This window comes from Hibiscus syriacus, unplaced genomic scaffold, assembly GCF_006381635.1.
Source record: "Hibiscus syriacus cultivar Baekdansim isolate YM2019G1 unplaced genomic scaffold, ASM638163v2 tig00110388_pilon, whole genome shotgun sequence".
In the NCBI taxonomy this organism is placed as follows: Eukaryota; Viridiplantae; Streptophyta; class Magnoliopsida; order Malvales; family Malvaceae; genus Hibiscus; species Hibiscus syriacus.
In genome coordinates, this window is record NW_024062718.1 from 2,217,866 (window position 1) to 2,240,698 (window position 22,833).

The 22,833-nt window shown below is 37.5% G+C and overlaps 1 protein-coding gene across 1 annotated transcript in view; it reads left to right on the top strand.

The window, feature by feature from the left end:
* LOC120122919 overlaps positions 1-22,436 on the top strand; it is an 80,171-nt gene extending 57,735 nt beyond the window's left edge. The window contains exons 6-26 of the mRNA XM_039141960.1: positions 3,115-3,370; positions 3,446-3,931; positions 4,010-4,195; positions 4,315-4,605; positions 5,262-5,906; positions 6,307-6,706; positions 6,806-6,933; positions 7,157-7,327; positions 8,709-8,903; positions 9,077-9,628; positions 9,712-9,771; positions 9,907-10,226; positions 10,399-10,813; positions 11,783-12,250; positions 13,813-13,929; positions 14,031-14,152; positions 14,236-14,959; positions 15,171-15,425; positions 15,634-15,816; positions 16,242-16,583; positions 21,070-22,436. Coding sequence (XP_038997891.1) covers positions 3,115-3,370; positions 3,446-3,931; positions 4,010-4,195; positions 4,315-4,605; positions 5,262-5,906; positions 6,307-6,706; positions 6,806-6,933; positions 7,157-7,327; positions 8,709-8,903; positions 9,077-9,628; positions 9,712-9,771; positions 9,907-10,226; positions 10,399-10,813; positions 11,783-12,250; positions 13,813-13,929; positions 14,031-14,152; positions 14,236-14,959; positions 15,171-15,425; positions 15,634-15,816; positions 16,242-16,583; positions 21,070-21,819 — 7,066 coding nt within the window. The 3' untranslated portion in view covers positions 21,820-22,436. The remainder of the gene's footprint in view (positions 1-3,114; positions 3,371-3,445; positions 3,932-4,009; positions 4,196-4,314; positions 4,606-5,261; positions 5,907-6,306; positions 6,707-6,805; positions 6,934-7,156; positions 7,328-8,708; positions 8,904-9,076; positions 9,629-9,711; positions 9,772-9,906; positions 10,227-10,398; positions 10,814-11,782; positions 12,251-13,812; positions 13,930-14,030; positions 14,153-14,235; positions 14,960-15,170; positions 15,426-15,633; positions 15,817-16,241; positions 16,584-21,069) is intronic.
* The last annotated feature ends 397 nt before the right edge of the window (positions 22,437-22,833 follow it).

The following is a 22,833-nucleotide window of genomic DNA, read 5'->3' on the forward strand; positions in this document are numbered from 1 at the left end:
GTGTTGTTTTGTGGTCTTTATGGAAATGTCGGAACCTACTAGTCTTTCAAAAACGGAAGCTTGATCAAACGATTGTTTTTCTTAGCTAGATATAGGGTGGCTGCTTGGTTTTTGGCAAAAGTGCCTAATTTCCCCGTTCATCTTGACTGTCTTGTGGTGGATCCATCTCTTGTTGACTCTTGCAAAGGTTTAAGGGAGAATTTGTCTTCCCCGTCCGCGTGGAGTCCCCCACCTCCCGATTTCTGAAAAGTTAATGTAGATGGGGCTGTAAGCAGCAATTGGAAGTACAATGGGATAGGTGGTCTTCTTCGGGATACCGAGAGCAAGTTGTTGGGATCATTCTCGGTTGCTTTTGGCCCTGGCCCTCCTATTTTAGTTGAGTTGAAAGCTATTCATGTTGGTTTGTCTCTTTTTCTAGGATCGGGGTGGAGTGTTAAGGGTCGTCTTATATTGGAGAGCGATTCAGTTAATGTACTGAAGTGGATCAAGAATCCGGGAGCGAGTCGAGGTTCTTATGGTCTTATGGTCAAGGAAATTGTTGATTGTGTGTTGGATCGTAAGTGATTATTAAGCATATACAAAGATGTTTTAATTGGGAAGTTGATAGTTTAGCAAAGGCTGGCTTAGGGTAATTTGGGTTGTATTTTGTATGTTGGGGAGTTGGTGTGTTTAAATTAAGGGATAAGCTTAGTTTTGTGGGTTTTGGTTGTATCCATTTGGGGTTTTAACGTTGGTGTATTTTTCAGTAGTAATAACAAATGAGGCACTCTTTTCCTTCTTCCAATGTCTGTTAAGTTACTTTCGTAGCGTGATGGTTATGAAGGAGGTTTTTAACGAGACTTTTTCTTATAAAAAAAGATAATGGAAATTGCATCTATTTCAAAGGTAACTTGACTCTACTCTTTTTCTACAACCAGTCGAAAACCATGGATGAATGCTATTGCTTTCTTTGATTCAGGCATTTGGGGAACTCGAGCTTGCGAGCCACACCCACTAACGCCAACCCATGGTGATCGCGGGCTACCACTACTATTGTCGCTTCCCCTGTGTTTTGAATGAAGGCACCATCCACATTGATCTTGATGTTGCCTGATGTAGGTCGTTGCTAGTAAGCTTTCGAAGCAATATGTGAAGAGAGGGGGGACTTGCCTTGACTTGCAGTCACCTCGATAAAATCTGCCGCAATAGCCCAAGATGCGTTAATCATCTCCCGATCAGCTTGCATCTCATTGTCATGTACCCATTTGTTTCTCTTGTTCCAAACATTACAAAGTAAGATCATCAATAAAGAAAAACCATTTCAATCCAGCAAGGAGGAAGCTCGTTCCAACCACTATTTACATGAGTGTGTTGAATCAAGAATGATTGTGTTATTCAAGCCGGAGAGGGAGAGGATGGATTGCATCATAGAGCAATCTTTTAGAGCATGGAGCCAGGACTCCTTTTTTTCTCAAACACAAGGGGCAAGCACCATCTCCTAATCCAACAACATCTAGTTTTTCATCGGTAGGTAGGGTGTTGTGACATATTCGCCAACTGAAGATACAGATTTTGGGAAGCGTGGGCAGTTTCGCCAAGGTCCTCCAAATTGTCAATGTGTCTCGCTCCGTACCAGCCCGCTTAAGTAACCAATTATAACCCGATTTAGCCGAAAAGCTACTTGTGTTTGGTGTTCCCAAACAAGGAGATCCTCTTTGGTGGGGTCAATAATCATGTTAATAATAACCCTGACATCATCTTCGAGGAACACCAATCGAACCTTAGTAGCATCCCATCTTAATTGCTCCTCCAACATGACATCATGTTAGGTCTTAATAATGGGCCTCAATATCGATTACAATAATAATTCATAAATCTTCTCTACCTAACACCAATCAGCTGAAACAAATATCTATTCTTTCCTTTATAAAATTTCCTTAACTAACTTCTATCCAAATATAGTGTAAGGTTTGGAACCCTACGAGTAATGTTAGTAATGGAACAACAATTATTCAATTCAAAGCTACTGTTCGATGTTGTTTGATAAGCAACAATATGCAACCCTACAAGTAATGTTAGTAATGAAACAACAAATATATGATGCAATGAATTTTCCAATGATTTATCAAGAAACCCTTAGTCTCTCCTCAGCAATAAGGATATTGATTGATGAATTGAGCATCTATTCCTTCCAAGTGAAGGACTCAACGGTAGTGTTCAGCTAATTTTTCTATAAGCACTTTTCTTCTTTTACCTTCTTGTAGGTATTGTGCCCTTGTTTGTTATTTTATGATGGGGATCCTTGGTATTTGACTCTTTTGCTTGGTCGTCATTGGTCTCTCTGGTGTTTGATTTAGGTTTAAACCTGCAACATTAAGATGGACTTGTACTTACATTTCTACGATCTAATTAGTTAGCATCACCTTTCACTCGCTTTCTTATGGAGCTTCTTATCTTTATAACTATATTAATGGATTGCATAGGTTCTTTATATGAAATTTATTACTCAATAAATATCTCATCTCTTAGATGAGCAAATCTCTTTCTGTGCTTTAACTTGGAAACTTAGTCATAAAGCATAGTTAAATGGTTGAATCTCCAAGGAGTTGTAATTGGGAAGCAGACAAGCTAGCAAAAGAGGGGATTGGTTGAGGTGTTGTGTTTTGTTGTTGTAGTGTTATGTATTTTATCTAGGGATGTTTATTATGTAAGTTGTATCTTATGTAATTATGGTTTATGAATAAAATGAGGCACTCTTTTCCTCTTTCCGCTAGTTGACTCTTTCACAAGAGCCAACTAAGAGGGAGGTTTTTAATGAGGCCTCCTATTCCTATAAAAAAAATATAATAAAAAAATCGAGAATTGTTGTGTGATGCTATGATAATCACCCGCAAATTTTGACATGAAGCGTTGGATGCATATCACAGGACTATTATATTAGATTGCATATCAGCTAGTGTTTTTCCTTTGTTTTGCATGAGTTATAAATTTATGCCATGTTTTGGTCAAGACCTATATAATTTTGAATGTGGGTTTGGTGTTGGTTATGTGTAAATTTGGATAATGCATTTTTTATGGACGAGTCAGATTGCTATGTATATCTTCTATTTTACATTTCATTTTCTGTTGTTACAGGCTACTTAAATTAGCCACCTGGTTTGCTACCAAAATGATCCATGAATATGGATTAAACCAGCTTAAAAGGGATGCATTCATGTTTCAGGGCTTAGATAGGCCCCATGTCCTTGCTCTTCCTTCAGTATTACCTGATAAAACACAAAATGAAGTAGGAACTTCTACAAGACTTCGGGAGATGGCTCATTTTTTGGAGATTATTCGTAATCTGCAATATCAACTTAGAGCAAAACTTAAAAAGCCCGGCCAAGGATTGGTATGATTTGGATACTCTTTGCTGGTTGTAGTCTAACCCCAGAATTTTAAGTAATGCACTTTCTATATGAAACAGGTGGATCGGAAGGAGCAATTAAGTATGGTAGATCCAAGTTTCCTTCAGGATGAATTTCAGTTTTCAACACCTTCAGTAGATTCGCTGGAGACCTTGAATGAACATGAGCTTCAGATTCCTGCATTGGCATTCCCACCCAACAATAATGAGAAGCTTGCTTTGGTGCCCAAGAATGCTATAAGCACTGAAGCTTATGTGGACTTAGAGGATCCTACTGAAGCAGCTGCCCTTATTCCACGAGGAATGGGATCAGGGAAAATTCTTCCTACTGAAAATCCAAAAGAGATGATTGCACGTTGGGAAATAGATAATCTGGATTTGAAAACTGTGGTAAAAGATGCTTTACTCTCTGGACGCCTCCCTTTAGCTGTTCTTCAACTCCATCTTCATCGTTCTATCGAATTCAACTCTGATGAAGAGCCTCATGATACCTTCAATGAAGTTAGTGACATTGGAAGAGATATTGCTTATGACCTATTTTTGAAGGTGAAGTATTAAAGGTTAAGTACTTGAAAGTGAATTTTTCCATATATCTTCAGTATATTGACTGTACATGAACGACAGGGTGAAACTGAGCTTGCTATAGCAACATTACAAAGGCTTGGAGAGGACGTTGAAATCTGCCTCAAGCAGTTGTTATTTGGCACAGTGAGGAAAACACTCCGTGTGCAAATTGCTGAGAAGATGAAGAGATATGGTTACCTGGGATCAGTTGAGTGGAAAATAATGGAGAGAATATCACTTATTGAGGTATCTGAACATTTACTGTTACTTGCCTAATATTTCTGTTAAACCATGTGTAAATGCAATTGCATTTATACCCTTTCCATCTCTGTGGAGCTGAACATTTTTTCTGTCTCTCTTGGCAGCGGATTTATCCTAGCTGTAGTTTCTGGAAAACGTTTCATGATCGCATGAAAGAGTGCATGCACGTGTCATCAACCTTAAACCCACCAGAGGGAATTCATTTGTGCCTGTTGGACTTCTTCAACAATTTAAAAATTGAATGTGGTGAGATTGATGGAGTCGTTTTAGGTGCATGGGCAAATGTTAATGAAAATTCATCTGATACTGTGCTTGAACAAGATGATGTTCATACCGGATACTGGGCTGCTGCTGCTGTGTGGTCCAAAGCTTGGGATCAGAGAACCATTGATCGTGTAAGCAACTTTTTCTTGACTTGCAGCATATTTATTTGGAAAATGTTATGAATTGTATTGAAACGTAATGGAAGGAAATGAAATTTTCATAGTAAGACATGTTCACTGGTTACTATTGTTTATAGTTCTTGGCTTTAATTTCTTTTCATCCCATTGACTAGATATGATAAAAAGGATGGATGTTAAATATCCTTTTTTATATAAGCACGTTCGAACCCACATCCTTGTGGATGTCACTATAGCAACTTGCCAACTGAGTTAAGGCTCTGTCAGCAGGAGTTAAAATCCTTTTTAAATGGCTAAATATATGTTTTTAAAATCAAAGGTTCTTCCCTTGTTCCAGTCAATTCCACTTGGAATGGAAAAAGCTTTCAATGTGTCTGATATGTTATGATACAATAAAAGGGCAAGCATCTTGAACTTAAATTGAAAATGATATTTTTCTGTGTGAAATTGGCATCTACAATTTGGGCCTTAATTACTTTAAAAGGACTGCATCATATTTTCAATTATTTTTGTGGGATAAATCTTTGAAGCTGAAACATACAATATATTTGAAGGTTGATTGTTGTATTGCATGCCAATTCATGTTTGCTTTAACACGCTTATTGGGTGGCAGAAGTAAAGATGTCTTTGTTTAAACTTCTGCTTTTCAGATAGTATTGGATCAGCCTTTTGTAATGGGTGTTCATGTGTCATGGGAGTCACAATTGGAATATCACATTTACCATAATGACTGGGAGGAAGTCTTCAAACTCTTGGACCTTATTCCTACATCAGTTTTATCAATTGGAAGCCTCCAAATAGCTTTGGATGGTTTCCAGCCTGCCTCAACAATTGAGTGCAGCGGATTTCCCGACTTCGGGAATTATATGTACTCTGTTGAAGAACTGGATGCTGTATGTATGGATGTTCCAGATGTTAAGATTTTTAGGTTGTCTTCCATTTTTATGTGTTCTACGTGGTTAAGGATTCTGATAGAGAAGGAGCTTGTAAAGAAACTGATATTTTTGAAAGAATACTGGGAGGGCACTGCAGAGGTAGCATCTGTTCTTGCACGATCAGGCTTCATTACGAAGAGATTAAAGATTTCATTTGAAGACAATTCCACTGGGAGATCATGGGATACAGATTTCTCAAGCAGGAATGAAAATTTTCGTGCAGAGACTGTGCAAGCTTTGGATAAATTACTCATTCGTTACTGTGCACAACATAACTTGCCAAATCTTCTGGACCTTTACCTTGATCGTCACAAGTTGGTTGTCGATGATGAGTCCCTTCTTTCATTACAGGAAGCTGCTGTAAGTATCATAAAATGTCCAGTGATTGTTAATTTTGTTGTTGTTGTTTTAATCCCTTTTGATTGATAGAAGTTTAATAACCATCCTTTAGTATTTTGTTGAGTTTGATAACTGGACTTGTCTTTGCTCAAGGCGATTACCTCTCATTTTATAATATTTTTTGAACTTCATCAATGTGAAATATCATGTTTATATGTGGATTATCTTAAAGCTTTCTGATATTGTCCGTTAAGCTATATTCATAACTTGAGGGGTATGAAGGGGGGTTTTAAGGCCTCCCATTTTTATCAAAAAATATTGTCAGCTTGTTTACTAATGTCTACTATATTGTTCTGTTCTATGTGATAAACTAATCTTATATGTTCTAACATGTCCTCTCCTGTCTGATGCATCTGTTCAGGGAGATTGTCATTGGGCAAGATGGTTGCTTTTGTCAAGGTTTAAGGGTCATGAATATGATGCATCTTTTGAAAATGCTCGTTCAATAATGTCTCGTAATTTGATTCATGATGGCAGCCTCCATGGTCACGAAGTAGATGAAATAATTTATACTATTGATGATATCGCAGAGGGAGGCGGAGAGATGGCAGCATTAGCTACTCTAATGTATGCTTCTGCTCCAATCCCAGATTGCTTAACTAGTGGAAGTGTCAACAGGCATAACAGCTCCACAGCGCAATGCACATTAGAAAATCTGAGACCTACTTTGCAGCACTATCCTACATTGTGGCGCACACTTGTATCTGGATGTTTTGGACAAGATACATCTTTTGGTTTCTCGCGCATCGGAGCAAAAAATGGTTGCTATTTTACCTTTCTTTTGCTTGTTTATTCATGCCCATTAAAAAAATATGTTGTATTTTAGGCATAATTTTCTTTGCTTTTGGTTTGGGGTGCAGCTTTAGCAGAATACTTAAATTGGCGTGACAACATCTTCTTCTCTACTGGACATGATACTTCACTACTACAGATGCTGCCTTTCTGGTTCCCTAAAGCTGTACGGCGATTGATCCAGCTTTATTTGCAGGTCTCTTTTCTTTTCTCATTAATTTTTCCTTTTAGTCAAATATAGGATGGTGGGTACTGGGTTACTAGGTAAGTTGTGTCCCTCTGGCTTTATCATGCTTGTATTAATGTTATTTTATGTTACCTTTGACAGATTTGAGAACCCTTGTATGTCAAATTCCATCCATTCACTTGCTCTTTTGGCATTTACTTTTCCATGTCATTTACTTTGCACAATATTGCAGGGTCCCCTTGGATGGCAATCACTTTCAGGTTTGCCTACTGGAGAATCTTTGTTGGACAGAGACGTTGATTTTTACATAAATGCTGATGAACAAGCTGAGATTAATGCTATCTCCTGGGAAGCAACTATACAAAAGCATGTTGAAGAGGAACTTTATCACTCTTCACTCAAGGTTTATCCTAATTCACCCAAGATAAAAAGTTCATAATATCAAAATGGCTGATAAACATGTGGTATAATTTATATACTTAATATATTTTCCCTATTGCCTGCATTACATTAAGGATGATGTATTGCTATCTGCAATGTTAAAAAATCAGATGAGAGATCAAACTGGTGAGACTGTCTATTTCTGGTTGAACAAGTCGGTTGCTTTGAATAAGTACTAAATATTTAATAAAAATATTTATTTGAGTAAAGGGTATTACTTTGATATAAAATCAAGGGGTTAAAGGTTCAAATGTCATCAATACAATAAATATTTTTGAAGAAAAAATTTAACGAGTTACCAGTATTTGCAATTTCAGGGTTTTTAAGGGTTCAACCGGTTTTTGCTGGTTTGACAAACTCCCGGTTTAATGATATAATACTCGTCCCAGTAGACCACTGGTTCCTGGTTCAACTGGTGTCTGGTCTAGTTTTTTTCTAACACTAGAGTAGATATCTGGGTTAGAGTCTCATGTGTATTGGGAAAGGATGGTGTACTTTGAAATCTGAGTTAAAATTTCATGCGTATTTTAGTGACGAATTGAAGTTCTTGCTTGATACACTAGCTGAAAATCAAGAGGAATATTGGACTCATTTTCCTATATTGAAAGGGTCCCGCTGTTTTGAATTTCTATGCTTGTAAATTGTCTTTCCTTCTGTTTGTCTTCTGATTAACTAAATAAAGCTTGATGTATATGGTCATCATCGTACTACGTTTCAAATGTGTAGACATTGAGCATTTATTTTATTAAATAAGTCTGATTTCATCATGGTCGTTTCTTCTTTTCCCCTTCAGTTTTTCTGGTATTCTAACTCTTTGATGAGGCCAAATAGTCAAATCATTTTCAGCTTTTGTTAATTGTGTTTTCTTCTTTCTGCTTGTTTGTATAAAAGAGTAGTTAACTTCTGTAAATTAACTGCATTATTACATCGTCATGCCTTATTCTTTCTGCTTTATTTCTTTGTCTCTCATGTTTATTTGGGCTAATGCTACTATTACTAAAGCATTTGCTTCCGTGAGATTTTGAGAAAAGAGAAAAGATTCGCTTGATCGTTTTGTTTTTCAAAATAGAAAACACAACCTGTTAAAATAGGTTGTGAGATGCAAGATAGAGTCTATGTTTCTCTTCTTCCAAACTCTTATCCCCTAAATACTTATCATGTCTCCTAAGAAGATAATGATTAATCATAAAATACAAATAACGATAGACTTCTAAGATAACAAAGACTCCTAATCTCGTCTACTTTCTACAGCTTTAATCAATTTGTTTCTGGAATTATCTATTTCGTTTAACTGTAACCAATTTTAACTCGGTAGTTCTATTTTTCTTTTCTTAACACTTTAGGAAACTGGACTTGGGCTTGAACATCATTTGCATCGTGGACGTGCGCTTGCAGCTTTTAATCATCTTCTGATCTCAAGAGTTGAAACGTTGAAAATGGATGGGAGATCCAATGCTTCTGGACAAACAAATGTTCAATCAGATGTCCAGATACTTCTTGCACCTATATCTGAGAAGGAAGGGTGTCTTCTTTCATCTGTAAGGGCTTTTTTTTCATGTTCTTTAGATTATAATATATTTATAATTGAGCATTGACTAGAATGAAAATCCCTTAAAGGGCGCAAGCTTATTTTTATTTCTTATGCCAATACAGAATTACCAAGGCATTGTTTTATATGATGCTGCGTAATACTCATGTTTTGAATTTTCAGGTCATGCCCTTTGCTATTACCCATTTTGAAGATAATGTTTTGGTGGCATCATGTTCGTTTCTTTTAGAGCTTTGTGGCATATCAGCCAGCATGCTCCAAGTAGATGTAGCTTCATTGAGACGAATATCTTTCTTTCACAAATCCATTCAAAATAAGGAGAATTCTAGGCAACTTCCATCTAAGGGTTCAGCATTTCATGCTGCAACACATGATGACAGTATTATGGAGTCTCTAGCTCGAGCATTGGCCGATGAATGTATGCATGGGGGTAACTCTACGCAAAGGGGATCTCTTATTTCAGTTTCTAGTAAACAGCATTCTCGAGTTCTTATGCTTGTCTTGCAGCATTTAGAGAAGGCTAGTCTTCCACAATTAGTGGAGGGAAGAACATGTGGATCTTGGCTGTTAACTGGTAATGGTGATGGAACTGAATTGAGATCTCAACAAAAAGCTGCTAGTAAGTACTGGAGTTTGGTAACTCTCTTCTGTCAGATACATCAGCTGCCCTTGAGTACAAAATATCTTGCTGTATTAGCAAGAGATAATGACTGGGTATGCTTCAATACTTTTACTTCATTTCTGAATGACAATTTTTATGTGATTCTAAACTTATTGTTTTCCCTGTCTTCTTAAAGGTCGGGTTTTTGTGTGAAGCTCAGATTGGTGGATACTCATTTGACACAGTGTTCCAAGTTGTAAGCTTGCTGTTTGTGAACTTTTTCTTTTAAATATATGTTGTCTTTGTAAGTTTAATGCTTGATTCTGTTCTATAATGTTTTTAAAATAGTTTGCAGCACTTCATATCCTGTTACTTTCTATTAATGTGTCAGGCATCAAAGGACTTCAGTGATCCTCGTCTTAAGATTCACATACTAACAGTTTTGAAAAGCATGCAATCGAAGAAAATGGCTAGCTCCCAAACATACCTGGATAAGAAGAGTGAAAATCCCTTCCCAGAGGAAAATGTATATATACCCATAGAATTCTTTAGAGTTTTAGCAGATTGTGAGAAGCAGAAAAACCCTGGAGAGGCGTTATTGCTAAAAGCAAAAGACTTCTCCTGGTCTATTTTGTCCATGATTGCATCATGCTTTCCAGACGTGTCTCCACTGGCATGCTTAACAGTTTGGCTGGAAATAACTGCAGCCAGGTTATTACAACTAAATATGAATTACACTTCTATGGTTTTTTCACTTTGCTCTGTCTTCACTCTTCAATATCAAACTACTAGTTCCGTATCCTTTCTAAGATTTTGCATTTCTTTGTGAATATATCCAATTTTTATAGATGAGTTTTAAATCTGATTGAATATGGTCATATAGGGAAACTAAATCCATCAAGGTGAATGACATAGCTAGCCAGATAGCAGATAATGTTGCAGCAGCTGTAGAAGCTACCAATTCCTGGTCATGTGGCAGCAGATCACTTTCATTTCATTACAATAGGCGGAATCCAAAACGAAGGCGGCTTTTGGAATCTTTATGTAGGACTCCTTTTCCTGGGGCATCCGATAGTTCAACTAGAATATTTTCTGCTGAGTGCAGTACTGCTGGAGAAGAGAAAAAGATTGAACTCGGTGAACAGATTAATGTTTCAAGTGATTTTAATGAAGGTCCAGCTTCTCTGGCCAAGATGGTTGCTGTTCTTTGTGAACAGCGCTTGTTTCTGCCTTTACTAAGAGCATTTGAATTGTTCCTCCCCTCTTGTTCTTTCCTGCCATTTATCCGGGCACTTCAGGTTTGTTAGGACTAAATTCTAGCTTTGTTATTTATATTTGCTACTTTTTTAAGCAGGAGAGGACTGCCATCTATGTGGTAGAAGCCTTGTGAGCCAGTTATCATCATCTGGTGGTACATGCATCATTTTATCCTGAATCATCAGACATGGGGCTGCAGTTTCTGTGTTTGCCGCTTCAATTTGTTGTTTGGATGCTAAACATACACATTGTGCGTAGCATAAAGTAATTAAAAAGTGAAATTTGAAGGGCTTCAGAAAAAACTAAAGTGATGATAGACACCTACACCCCCCTCCCCCACCCCCACACATATATGATAAGTATTCAGGTTATCGTTTCATCTTCTTAATTGAATATATTATTGTAAATTAACATGTTTGTTTGAACACCATAAGACATTCCTTGAATTTAATTTTTTCTTAGACTTGAACCTGACTAATTTTTTTTTAGATTATAAGACTGTGGATGTAACGTGAAAGACATGGATGCTGTGTTCATGTAGAAAGAATGAAGAAAGTAGAGGCAGACCAAAAATCACATAGATTGAAGCAATGGGAAGTGTTTGGCATATTTGAATCTTTTAGAGGATGTTATAAGACAGAAGTGCCTGGAGAAAACAAGCTCAATATTCATGTTTAGGGAACAATAGTATAGGGATGAAGTCTCAGTTGAGTTGAGTTGTCTCTTAAGTAGTGATCGTAACTGATTATTTGATGATTTTGGGAACAAATTAGTAATGATATTTTTTTGTTAAATAGAATGCTCTTATTTTCTGTGCTTAGAACTAATATGTTTCTTTTCCTTTGTGCAATTTAGTGCATTCATGTCTTCAACTTTTGTGCAGTTGTGCTAATAGTTTTGTAATAGTAATAATTTTATTATGGGTTTGAGTTTGAAATAAGTTTGAGGATTGAATCAATCATGTTGTATAAAATCTGATCTATTCCCCCTTGTTTTCTGTTTTTCTTCAGGCATTTTCTCAAATGCGTCTGTCTGAAGCTTCAGCACATCTTGGTTCCTTTTCTGCTAGAATCAAGGAAGAACCAAGTCATTTACAGACAAATATTGGAAGAGAAGGGCAAATTGGAATGTCATGGATTAGTTCCACTGCTATAAAAGCTGCTGATGCTACACTTTCAACTTGTCCATCTCCTTATGAAAAAAGGTGCTTATTGCAACTTCTTGCTGCTGCCGACTTTGGAGATGGAGGCTCTGCGGCTGCTCGCTATCGACAACTTTATTGGAAAATTAATCTAGCAGAGCCTTCTTTGCGTAAAAATGATGATCTGCACCTTGGGAATGAAACTCTTGATGATGCTTCCCTCCTAACAGCACTAGAAGAGAACATGCAGTGGGAGCAAGCACGCAACTGGGCAAGGCAGTTGGAGGCTAGTGGTGGACCTTGGAAATCTACTTTTCACCAAGTCACTGAAACTCAGGTGTACTTTGAACTATACCCCTTCTTGCAGTGCAATTTAGTTTACTGTGTCTTTTAACTTGTGGATTAGGCCATGTGAATTATGTTTCATGCTATAACTTGTCAGAAAACAGCTAATTTGGGTTAAGCAGTGTCACATTCACACACTTGCATGTGGAGAAATTTTAGGGATTTTCTATGGTTTACCACTCGCATGTTTATATGGAATTAGAATCAATTCTGTTTATGATGTCTAATGTTGTGAGGGGTCATATCTCACACTTCAGGCAACTGGATTCGTGACAGCCTTATACCCTTATCCTTCCAGCATTAAGTGTGGGAAAATGTTTTTACTATTTGACGTCGAGACTATCTTCACTGCTGATCTTTGTGGTCTTGTTTTTCCCTTGAATATCCTTTCTGCGTCCATTAGAACTTTTTTGTTGTATACCGTTTTCTTTTTCTTGTGACAATCTATTTATTCTGTTTAACATAATTGTACCTGCATTTGGGAAGAAAATGAATTTACCATGCATGATGTTGTCAAGATTTAGATGTTCAGAGAAGAAAAACGTTACATGCTTTTTCCTCAGGAACTTGATAATGGCATAATTGGTGTGTGAAGAGTGCTTGCATGAACTAATTTCATTGCTGCCCCTTGAAAGACATCTAAAGAGGGTTTGTTCAGTAGCTTCCAAGAGGAGAAAGGGAAAGACTATTGGAGATGGTCATGGATATATTTAAGGAGCAAACTCAGATAGGCACATACACATATATTAGTCCCCATATGGATGGAATGACCAATGGGTGCCAAACTTTAACAGAAAATCTAAGGGTTTTAAGAAAGCTTCTGTCGAATTGTCATATTGTATTAGAGTCCTAATTACGTTTACTTTACTGTTTTATTAAGAGTACCTACTGTTTTAAGAGTCCTTTAAGATTAGGAGTCCTTATCATCTTTATCTCTGGATAAACTTTATCTTCCAATAGAGTATTTTATTAGGAGTTAATTACTAAATGTTAAATAGGGGACAAATGTATTATGGCAGATTAGAAAATCAGAACTCCAGTTTATATTTTTCTTTCTGTTTTTTCAGTTTCTCTTCTGTTTTCTGTCAGCTTCAACCTTCGATGTTATATTCCAGGCTTGGAAATAGTATTTTAGAGTGTTCAGTAGTTATAGGTGCTTTGGAACAGGGATGAATTGTGGAAGTGTATAAAATAAGGATATGTCATCACTAGGAAGTTGATATTCATGCATACCAGGTATATAATTTAAAATTGGATTTCCATCAATTGGAAGTTGATGAGAACTTTGAGGGAGAATCTTCCAGGCCCTGAGTGTAACCTAATATATTAGAGTTGTCTGACAAGTAAGGGTGGTTACTGCATGACAATGGGTATACTAGGTATGCTCAATATATGATTATAAAGATGAATCCCAAATATGGTCACATCTGGAGTAAACTCGTGGACTACTGTTGTTTATTTTGACTTTGGATATGCTAAGTACCTTCTGCGATGATTGTTCCTTTTTAGCAGTACCTCTTGAACTTCTGAATATCAACTCTCTCTCTCTTTTAGGCTGAATCCATGGTAGCTGAATGGAAAGAATTCCTTTGGGATGTGCCTGAAGAGAGAGTTGCTTTATGGGGTCACTGCCAGACTTTATTCATCAGATATTCCTATCCTGCTTTACAGGTATGCTTTTTCATACATGTGAAAGATACCTCCCGAATTCTTGTTTCTTGGCTGCATGCTCGTTTATTCTCGATGGGATTTTGCTGCTATATGGCTTGCAGGCAGGATTGTTTTTCCTTAAGCATGCAGAAGCAGTGGAGAAAGATCTTCCAGCTAGAGAGCTTCATGAAATGTTGTTGCTCTCTCTTCAATGGTTAAGTGGGATGATAACCAAGTCCAACCCGTAAGTGATTTGTCCAAATTGAATTGCTTCTTTTCATCTAAATATTAAGGTTTCGTCTCTAATTTCTGTACTACATTTATCAGAGTTTATCCTTTACATCTTCTGCGAGAAATTGAGACTAGAATATGGCTTTTGGCCGTAGAATCTGAAGCTCAAGGGAAAAGTGAAGGGGAGATCATTTTAACTGGTTCTAGCCAGAATCTTCTGACAAGGAACATTTCCAGCATTATTGATCGAACTGCTAGCATAATAGCAAAGATGGACAATCATATTAATTCAATGAAGAATGTAACTGTGGAGAAATATGATTCTAAGGAACCACTCCACAGAAACCAAGCATTAGACTCAAGTTCTTCTACTGTGACAATTGGGAGTTCAAAGACAAAACGAAGGGCCAAAGGCTATGTATCATCAAGAAGGACAATGGTGGACCCAGTGGATAAAGGCCCTGAGCCTGAAGATAGTTCCAATCCTCCCAACCTTAGAAATGATGTCCAGTTGCAAGATGAAAGCTTAAAAATTGAAATATCATTTTCTAAGTGGGAGGAGAGGATTGGGCCTGGAGAGCTAGAAAGGGCTGTTCTGTCCTTACTGGAGTTTGGACAAATATCGGCTGCAAAGCAACTCCAACAGAAGCTGTCACCAGGACAGATGCCTTCTGAACTCATACTCGTGGATGCTGCTTTGAAACTTGCTGCAATGTCCACTCCTACCAGCCAAATACCAATAGAAATGCTTGATGAGGAACTTCTTTCTGTTATTCAGTCATATAAACCAATCGACCAACATCTCATCTACCCACTGCAGGTACTTGTCGTCTATGTAGTTTTTCTTATCTCTAATTTCATATCTGAATAGTTGATCTATATTTTAAGTAGTTAAATTCAATCCTAGTTTTCCTTGTTTATGGGCTAAACATGGCTCTTCTATTTATGGGCTAAACATGGCTCTTCTGTTACATTCTATTTAGTTGTTCTTCCGATTTTCCTAACTGCTTCCTATATTTTGAACATTAAAGGTGTTGGAGACTTTAGCAACTGTTTTCACTGAAGGTAGTGGACGTGGATTATGCAAGAGAATAATAGCAGTAGTCAAAGCTGCAAATGTGTTGGGTCTTTCATTTTCAGAGGCATTTGGCACACAAGCTATTGAATTGCTACAGCTACTTTCTCTTAAAGCACAAGAGTCTTTTGAGGAAGCAAATCTCCTTGTGCGAACTCATGTCATGCCTTCTGCTAGTATCGCTCAAATTCTTGCAGAGACCTTTCTAAAGGTGATTTTCCAGTGTACTTTATATTCACTTGAGTCATGATGCTTATAAGAATGCTCATTTCCTCTGGTATATGGTGTTTTGTTGAGTGAGAAGCCTCTATGTTAGTGTCTCAATCCAGATCTTTGCCCTGCACCGTCTGACAGTTTCATGTTAATTTTGTTTGTATATCTATATAACTTGTTGACCTCGCACGTTCAATATGCTTTAGGGTTTATTGGCTGCTCATCGTGGGGGATATATGGATTCTCAGAAAGAGGAAGGGCCAGCTCCTCTTTTGTGGAGATTTTCAGATTTCTTGAAGTGGGCTGAGCTGTGTCCTTCTGAACCTGAAGTTGGCCATGCATTAATGCGTTTAGTGATTACTGGACAAGAAATACCGCTTGCCTGTGAGGTATTTTCTTGATATAACAATAATAGAACATCATTTTATGGGGATAAAAGTATTAAGCGAGTTAGGAATATGCAAATGTATGTCATGTAGAAACTTTTAGGAATTTGTGGAACTATAATCAGAATAGTATTGATGTTTTGGTTTCCATCTATCTTCTAAGAGGTCATATTTTAAAAACCGATCCTCAACAGTTAATATTAGGCATGAGAGTCTTCGGAGTAATGACTGTTTTTCGTCTGTAATATGATAAGTAATTCTTATTATCATAACTTTAATTGTATCAATTTGCAATTATTCTGCTTTCTAATTGTTAATTTGGCAAAAGTGCAAGATTGTCAAGTAAAAAATTTTGTTATATTTCCTGCTTTAGAGGGTTTGTTTTTGATGCATGAGCATTTTTTTCACTGGAAATTTTATGTTCTCAGGTTGAGCTTCTTATTCTTTCACACCATTTCTACAAATCATCAGCATGCCTTGATGGGGTTGATGTTCTTGTAGCCCTTGCTGCTACCAGGGTTGAAGCTTATGTTTCTGAGGGTGATTTTGCATGTTTGGCTCGCTTGATAACTGGAGTCGGAAACTTCTATGCCCTTAATTTCATTCTTGGTATTCTCATAGAAAATGGTCAATTAGGTCTACTTCTTCAGAAGTATTCCGCTGCTGCAAACACAACTGCTGGCACTGTTGAGGCTGACAGAGGATTTCGAATGGCTGTTCTGACATCATTGAAGCGTTTTAACCCTTACGACCTTGATGCATTTGCTATGGTTAGTATGTGCACGTTTGGCTTCAATGCTATCTGTTTTATTTTAGGCAATCAATAAATATACTTAATTTAGGACCAACTGGTTAAGGTTTCTGTTAACTACAAAGGGGGCTGTGCCTCCCACGTTTCCTGCCCCAAAATACATATCAATATTGTTGGAAATCCTTAAATTAAGGAGATTCTCTACCTTAGTTCTAGGAATTTCCTTGTAAATATTAGTCATGATCTAATTACTGATTTTTAGGGATAGGCTTATTATTAGAGATTATTTCCTTGTAAATATTAGAGATTATTTCCTTTTTTATTTTTTTCTGCTATGTTAAAAAGGGTGTACTCCTATTCGAAGAAATAAGAGACTTTTCTTCTTCCTAAATTTGTTCATGGTATCGAGAGCCATAGGATTCATTCGATCCTACTCATTTGTCTCCAATCTCTCTTCCTAAACATTTTTTTTCTTTTTTTCTTCTCTCATGGGTGATATCAATGAAACCCTCTCTAATTCCGGTTCAAATAGGCCATGGTGTAGCCACTGTAACCGGGTTGGACATACCAAGGAGAAATGCTTTAAACTCCATGGTTATCCTGAAAAAAATCAGAAAGAAAACAAGGCAGCAATGATATCTACTACTGAAGAAGATGCCCAGGATGTTCGGCTCACCAAAACTCAACTTGAGGCTCTTCATAAACTCCACGAGACTCCTACAACCATTGGATCACTAGCTATTCAAGGTACTGCCTTAAATACTACACATGAACCAATCTGGATACTAGATTCGGGTGCATCCAACCACATGACAGGTAATATAAGTTTGTTTCACACATATTTACCTTGTCATGATCACTCCCGGATTCGCATAGTTGTACTCCCCGGTGGCTGGAATTGGAACGATCAGACTCATTGAAAATTTTTCCATTGATAAAGTTTTATATGTTCCAAATCTTTCTTGTAATTTACTCTCAATTAGCAAGCTTACCAAGGATGAGAAAGTTCTTGTTGAATTTTCTGTTTTCGGTTGTGTGGTTCAGGAACAGGAATCGGGGAAGATGATTGGCACTGCTAAAGTTGATGATGGCTTATATATCTGGAATAAAAACAGTTCACAAGAAGGGATGGCCTTATCTACATCGAAAGAAGAATCTATCATGCTATGGCACAGTAGACTAGGACACCCTAATTTTACGTACTTGAAAAAACTGTTTCCTCTACTATTTCTAAATAAGAAAATAAGTTCATTGAATTGTGAAGTTTGCCAACTGTCTAAACATACTCGTTTCCCTTATCCTTTGAAACCTTATGTTCAATCTCAACCTTTCTCTTTAATCCACAGTGATCTATGGGGAGCCAGTCGAGTAAAAAATGTCACAGGGGCTAGGTGGTTCATAGCATTCATTGATGACCACACTAGAGTTTGTTGGATCTATCTTCTCAAAGAAAAAACCGAAGTCTCTAGAGTCTTCCAAAGTTTTCATTCAATGATTCAAACTCAGTTCAATTCCAAAATTCATACCCTTAGAACTGATAATGGGAGAGAGTACTTCAATTCTATCCTAAGCCCTTATCTTTCTGAGCAAGGAATCATACATCAGAGTTCTTGTTCTGACACCCCTCAACAAAACGAGGTTTTCGAGAGGAAAAACAGACACCTTTTAGCCGTGGCTCGTGCTCTTATGTTTACTATGGGTGTACCGAAGTATTTATGGGGAGAAGCTGTTCTCACTGTTTGTTATCTTATAAACCAACTCCCATCAAAGGTATTAAACTTTCAAACACCTTTACATATTCTTCAAAAAATATTTCCCTTGTTTCGTGTTCCTAATCTCCCAACCAAAACTTTCGGTTGCAAAACATTTGTCCACAATCATCAACCTAACCGATCTAAACTTGATCCTAGAGCTCACACTTGTGTCTTTCTTGGATACTCACCTACACAAAAGGGGTACAAGTGTTATTCTCCAACCCTACACCGGATGTTTGTGTCCCTTGATGTTACTTTCTTCGAAAACGAGCCATATTTTTCAGCCTCTCATCTTCAGGGGGGATATTTAGTGAAGATGAGACATTGAACAACCTTCTCATTATACTCAGACTCTATCAATCCTACCACACTGCTGAAAGTCCTACAGCCATTGTAATTCCTGATTTGGGCCCCATTTTACTCGACTCCACTGTGCAACAACAAGAAACAAGGGCAATCAATCATACAAATGAAGAAAAACAACCCTCCTTCTGAAAAACAACAAGAAAAAACTCAGCAGCTTCGTGTATATTCTCGGAAACATCAGCTGCCAGAAACTGAAACAGCAGTGCCAATGCCATCTTTACTCGAGGACTGACCTGAGGAAGAAGTCTCACCTCCTTCGCCTTCCATCTATCTTCCAATTGCAATCAGAAAGGGCACGAGAAGCTGCACTCAACATCCCATTTCTCGGTTTGTATCCTATGGGAACTTGTCTAAATCCTACAATGCCTTTATTTCTAATATTGACTCTGTAGAAACTCCAAAGAAATAGAAGAGGCTCTTAAGTCAACCAAATGGAAGCAAGCCGTGTTGGAAGAAATAAAGGCTCTTGAAGACAATGAAACGTGGGAAATATCTAAACTACCTACTGGAAAGAAGACTGTGGGTGTAAGTGGATTTTCACTACGAAAGTTAAACCAGATGGGAGCATTGATCGATACAAGGCTAGACTTGTGGCCAGGGTTTCACTCAAACATATGGGTTGGACTACGAGGAAACATTTGCACCAGTGGCCAAACTAAATACTATTCGAGTGTTGTTCTCAATTGCTGTCAATTTAGATTGGCCTTTGATCCAATTGGATGTAAAGAATGCTTTTCTCAATGGAGAATTAAACGAAGAAGTCTACATGGATTTTCCGCCTGGATTCGAAGGAAGCAAGGGCCAAGTATGCAAGTTGAAGAAGTCTTTGTATGGACTAAAGCAATCCCCCAGGGCTTGGTTTAATTGTTTTGCCAAAGCCATGACGAGTAGACAGTATATTCAAGGTCAAGCTGATCACACCTTATTCTACAAACACTCGGCTAATGGGAAGTGTTGTATTCTCATTGTATACATTGATGACATAATATTGACAGGAGATGACTCTATTGAAATTGAAAGACTAAAAGAATTCTTAAGTCTTGAGTTTCAACTTAAAGACTTGGGGAATCTTAGATATTTTTTTGGAATGGAGATAGCAAGGTCAAAGGCAGGTATTTCAATCTCTCAAAGAAAGTATGTTCTTGATCTACTTTCTGAAGTCGGACTGTTGGGTTGCAAACCAGCTGAGACTCCCATGGAACCCAACCTTAAATTAGGAATTGATAAGGATGGAGAAGAGGTAGATAGGGGGAGATATCAAAGGTTAGTGGGAAAACTTATCTTTCTCATACTCGTCCAGACATAGCGTTTGGAGTAAGTGTTATTAGTCAATTTATGCATGCTTCTAGGGAGAAACATTTGGAAGCTGCCTACAGGATATTGAGATATTTAAAAGGGACTCCGGGTAAGGGGTTGCATTTCAAGAAAAATGTAAATCGAAGCATAGAAGTCTACACTGATGCAGACTGGGCAGGTGCTATTAATGACAGGCGCTCCACAAGTGGTTATTGTAGCTATGTTTGGGGTAATCTCGTGACATGGAGGAGTAAAAAGCATTTGGTTGTGGCACGCAGCAGTGCTGAAGCTGAGTATCGAGCTCTGTCCCAAGGTATATGTGAAGGAATGTGGCTACAACAGCTAATGGGAGAACTAAAATTATCCTATACAACACCTATAATACTAAACTGTGACAACCAGGCAGCAGTTAATATGGCTCACAACCCTGTACACCATGACCGCACCAAGCATGTGGAAATCGATCGCCACTTCATTATAGAGAAAATTAACAAAGGGGAAGTTTGTGTTTCATATCTACCTACTCGACAACAAGTAGCTGATGTGTTAACCAAGAGCTTGAGCAGAAAAAGGTTCGAAGAAATTATGGGCAAGCTAGGTTCGATTGACATCTACACTCCAACTTGAGAGGGAGTGTTGGAAATCCTTAAATTAAGGAGATTCTCTACCTTAGTTCTAGGAATTTCCTTGTAAATATTAGTCATGATCTAATTACTGATTTTTAGGGATAGGCTTATTATTAGAGATTATTTCCTTGTAAATATTAGAGATTATTTCCTTTTTTATTTTTTTCTGCTATGTTAAAAAGGGTGTACTCCTAAATTTGTTCAAATATTTTAAAATGCATTTAGAAATTGAATTTAAATAAGATCTCATTAGTTATTTAATAATATCATAATCTCTTATGTTCTGACTTACTGACCTGAGCAGGTGGTTTGGTCTTTGAATAGGTCCATTCAGGCTATCATATTTGATATAATCTAATAATGGCCACTCTACTGGCTCAAAATTAAGATGATGGTCATTCTGTATGTTCTGTTACTGGCTCTATTCAGCAGTTTCTTTCTTCCATGCTTTTCTTATTTGCAGGTATATAATCACTTTGACATGAAGCATGAAACAGCATCTCTGTTGGAGTCACGAGCGGAGCAAGCTTCCCTGCAATGGTTTGAATGCTATGATAGAGACCAGAATGAAGATCTCCTGGAATCGATGCGCTATTACATTGAAGCTGCTGAAGTTCACGCTTCAATTGATGCTGGCAACAAAACACGTAGGGCTTGTGCCCAGGCTTCCCTTGTCTCCCTTCAAATACGAATTCCAGATTCTAAGTGGCTCCACCTGTCTGAAACCAATGCTAGGCGCGCGCTAGTTGAACAATCTCGATTCCTGGAGGCTCTAATTGTTGCAGAAGCCTACGGTCTTAATCAGCCGGCAGAATGGGCCCTAGTCCTTTGGAATCAGATGCTTAATCCAGAACTGACAGAAATTTTTGTGGCTGAATTTGTGGCCGTGCTTCCTCTTCAACCATCTATGCTTATTGAACTAGCAAGATTCTACAGGGCTGAGGTAGTTGCTAGAGGTGATCAATCCCAATTCTCGGTTTGGCTCACTGGTGGAGGGTTACCTGCAGAATGGGCCAAATACCTTGGGAGATCATTTAGATGCTTGTTGAAGAGGACTAGGGATCTGCGGCTACGGTTGCAGCTGGCAACTTCAGCTACTGGATTTACTGATGTGGTGGATGCCTGCATGAAGGCCTTGGATCGGTTCCCTGACACTGCAGCGCCACTTGTTTTAAGGAAAGGACACGGCGGGGCTTACCTCCCACTAATGTGAGACATATTGTTGATACTCTTGAGAATATGATTTTTGGCTGGGCCTGATGATTATTCTGATGGCTACGAGGAATGATGATTGATAGGATGATCATACTCATGGATGCCACTGACAGTTTCGTGGTATTCTGATGGCTATGAGGAATGATGATTGATAGGATGATCATACTCATTGATGCCACTGACAGTTTCGTGGTATTGCCACTTACGATCATCACCGAAGAACATGTGATATTGGTTATAATGGTAAGATATGAAAGTCATCAATTGGTTGCCGGAGCTTCATGACATGTCCTCCATATTATATAATGTCGATTGCACAAACTCATAATCAGAAGAAAAAAGATAGGAAGAGTGTATTTTTTTCTTTTTAGTTTTAGATGAGGGGGTTGCTTTGCGATCGTAATGTTGTACAATGCTTTTGTTTCATTTGTTCCCTTTTTTTCTAAAAAGAAAAAAGGAAGAATTTTCGTGTTTCGAATTAGCAACAATTTATAGCAGGTTGGAGATGCCATTGGCAACGGATGAATATTTAAGGGTCCATATAACCATTCCTGCAAGACTAAGAGATGTATAGTTTGTTCATTCGTTTTTGAAATATTATAGTTTCATGTGCCATCTCCTTTGTTTTCCATTGAAATTTTATAATTATTAACTCATAATTATAAATTAAATTTCTAATTTTTATTAAAATTAAATACGTTTTTAATATTAGTATAGACCATCTTAAACCTATAAAACAGACAAGAAAATAACCCAAAAATATAATACCGTTAACTCAAATAAATATTTTTATTAATCACTTATTATAGTTAATAGTTAGTTAACATTATATTAATTTTTAAAAATTCTTGAAATAACAGACTTATCATATACAGCTAATTGAATAAAAAAAAAACTACCTTCGCCTTATTGTCATTGTTAATACATCCAACATCAATCAATTTTGACCAGAATTTGATTAACACAGCCGATTTAATTCAGATACAAACCCAATCCAACTTGATATAAAAAA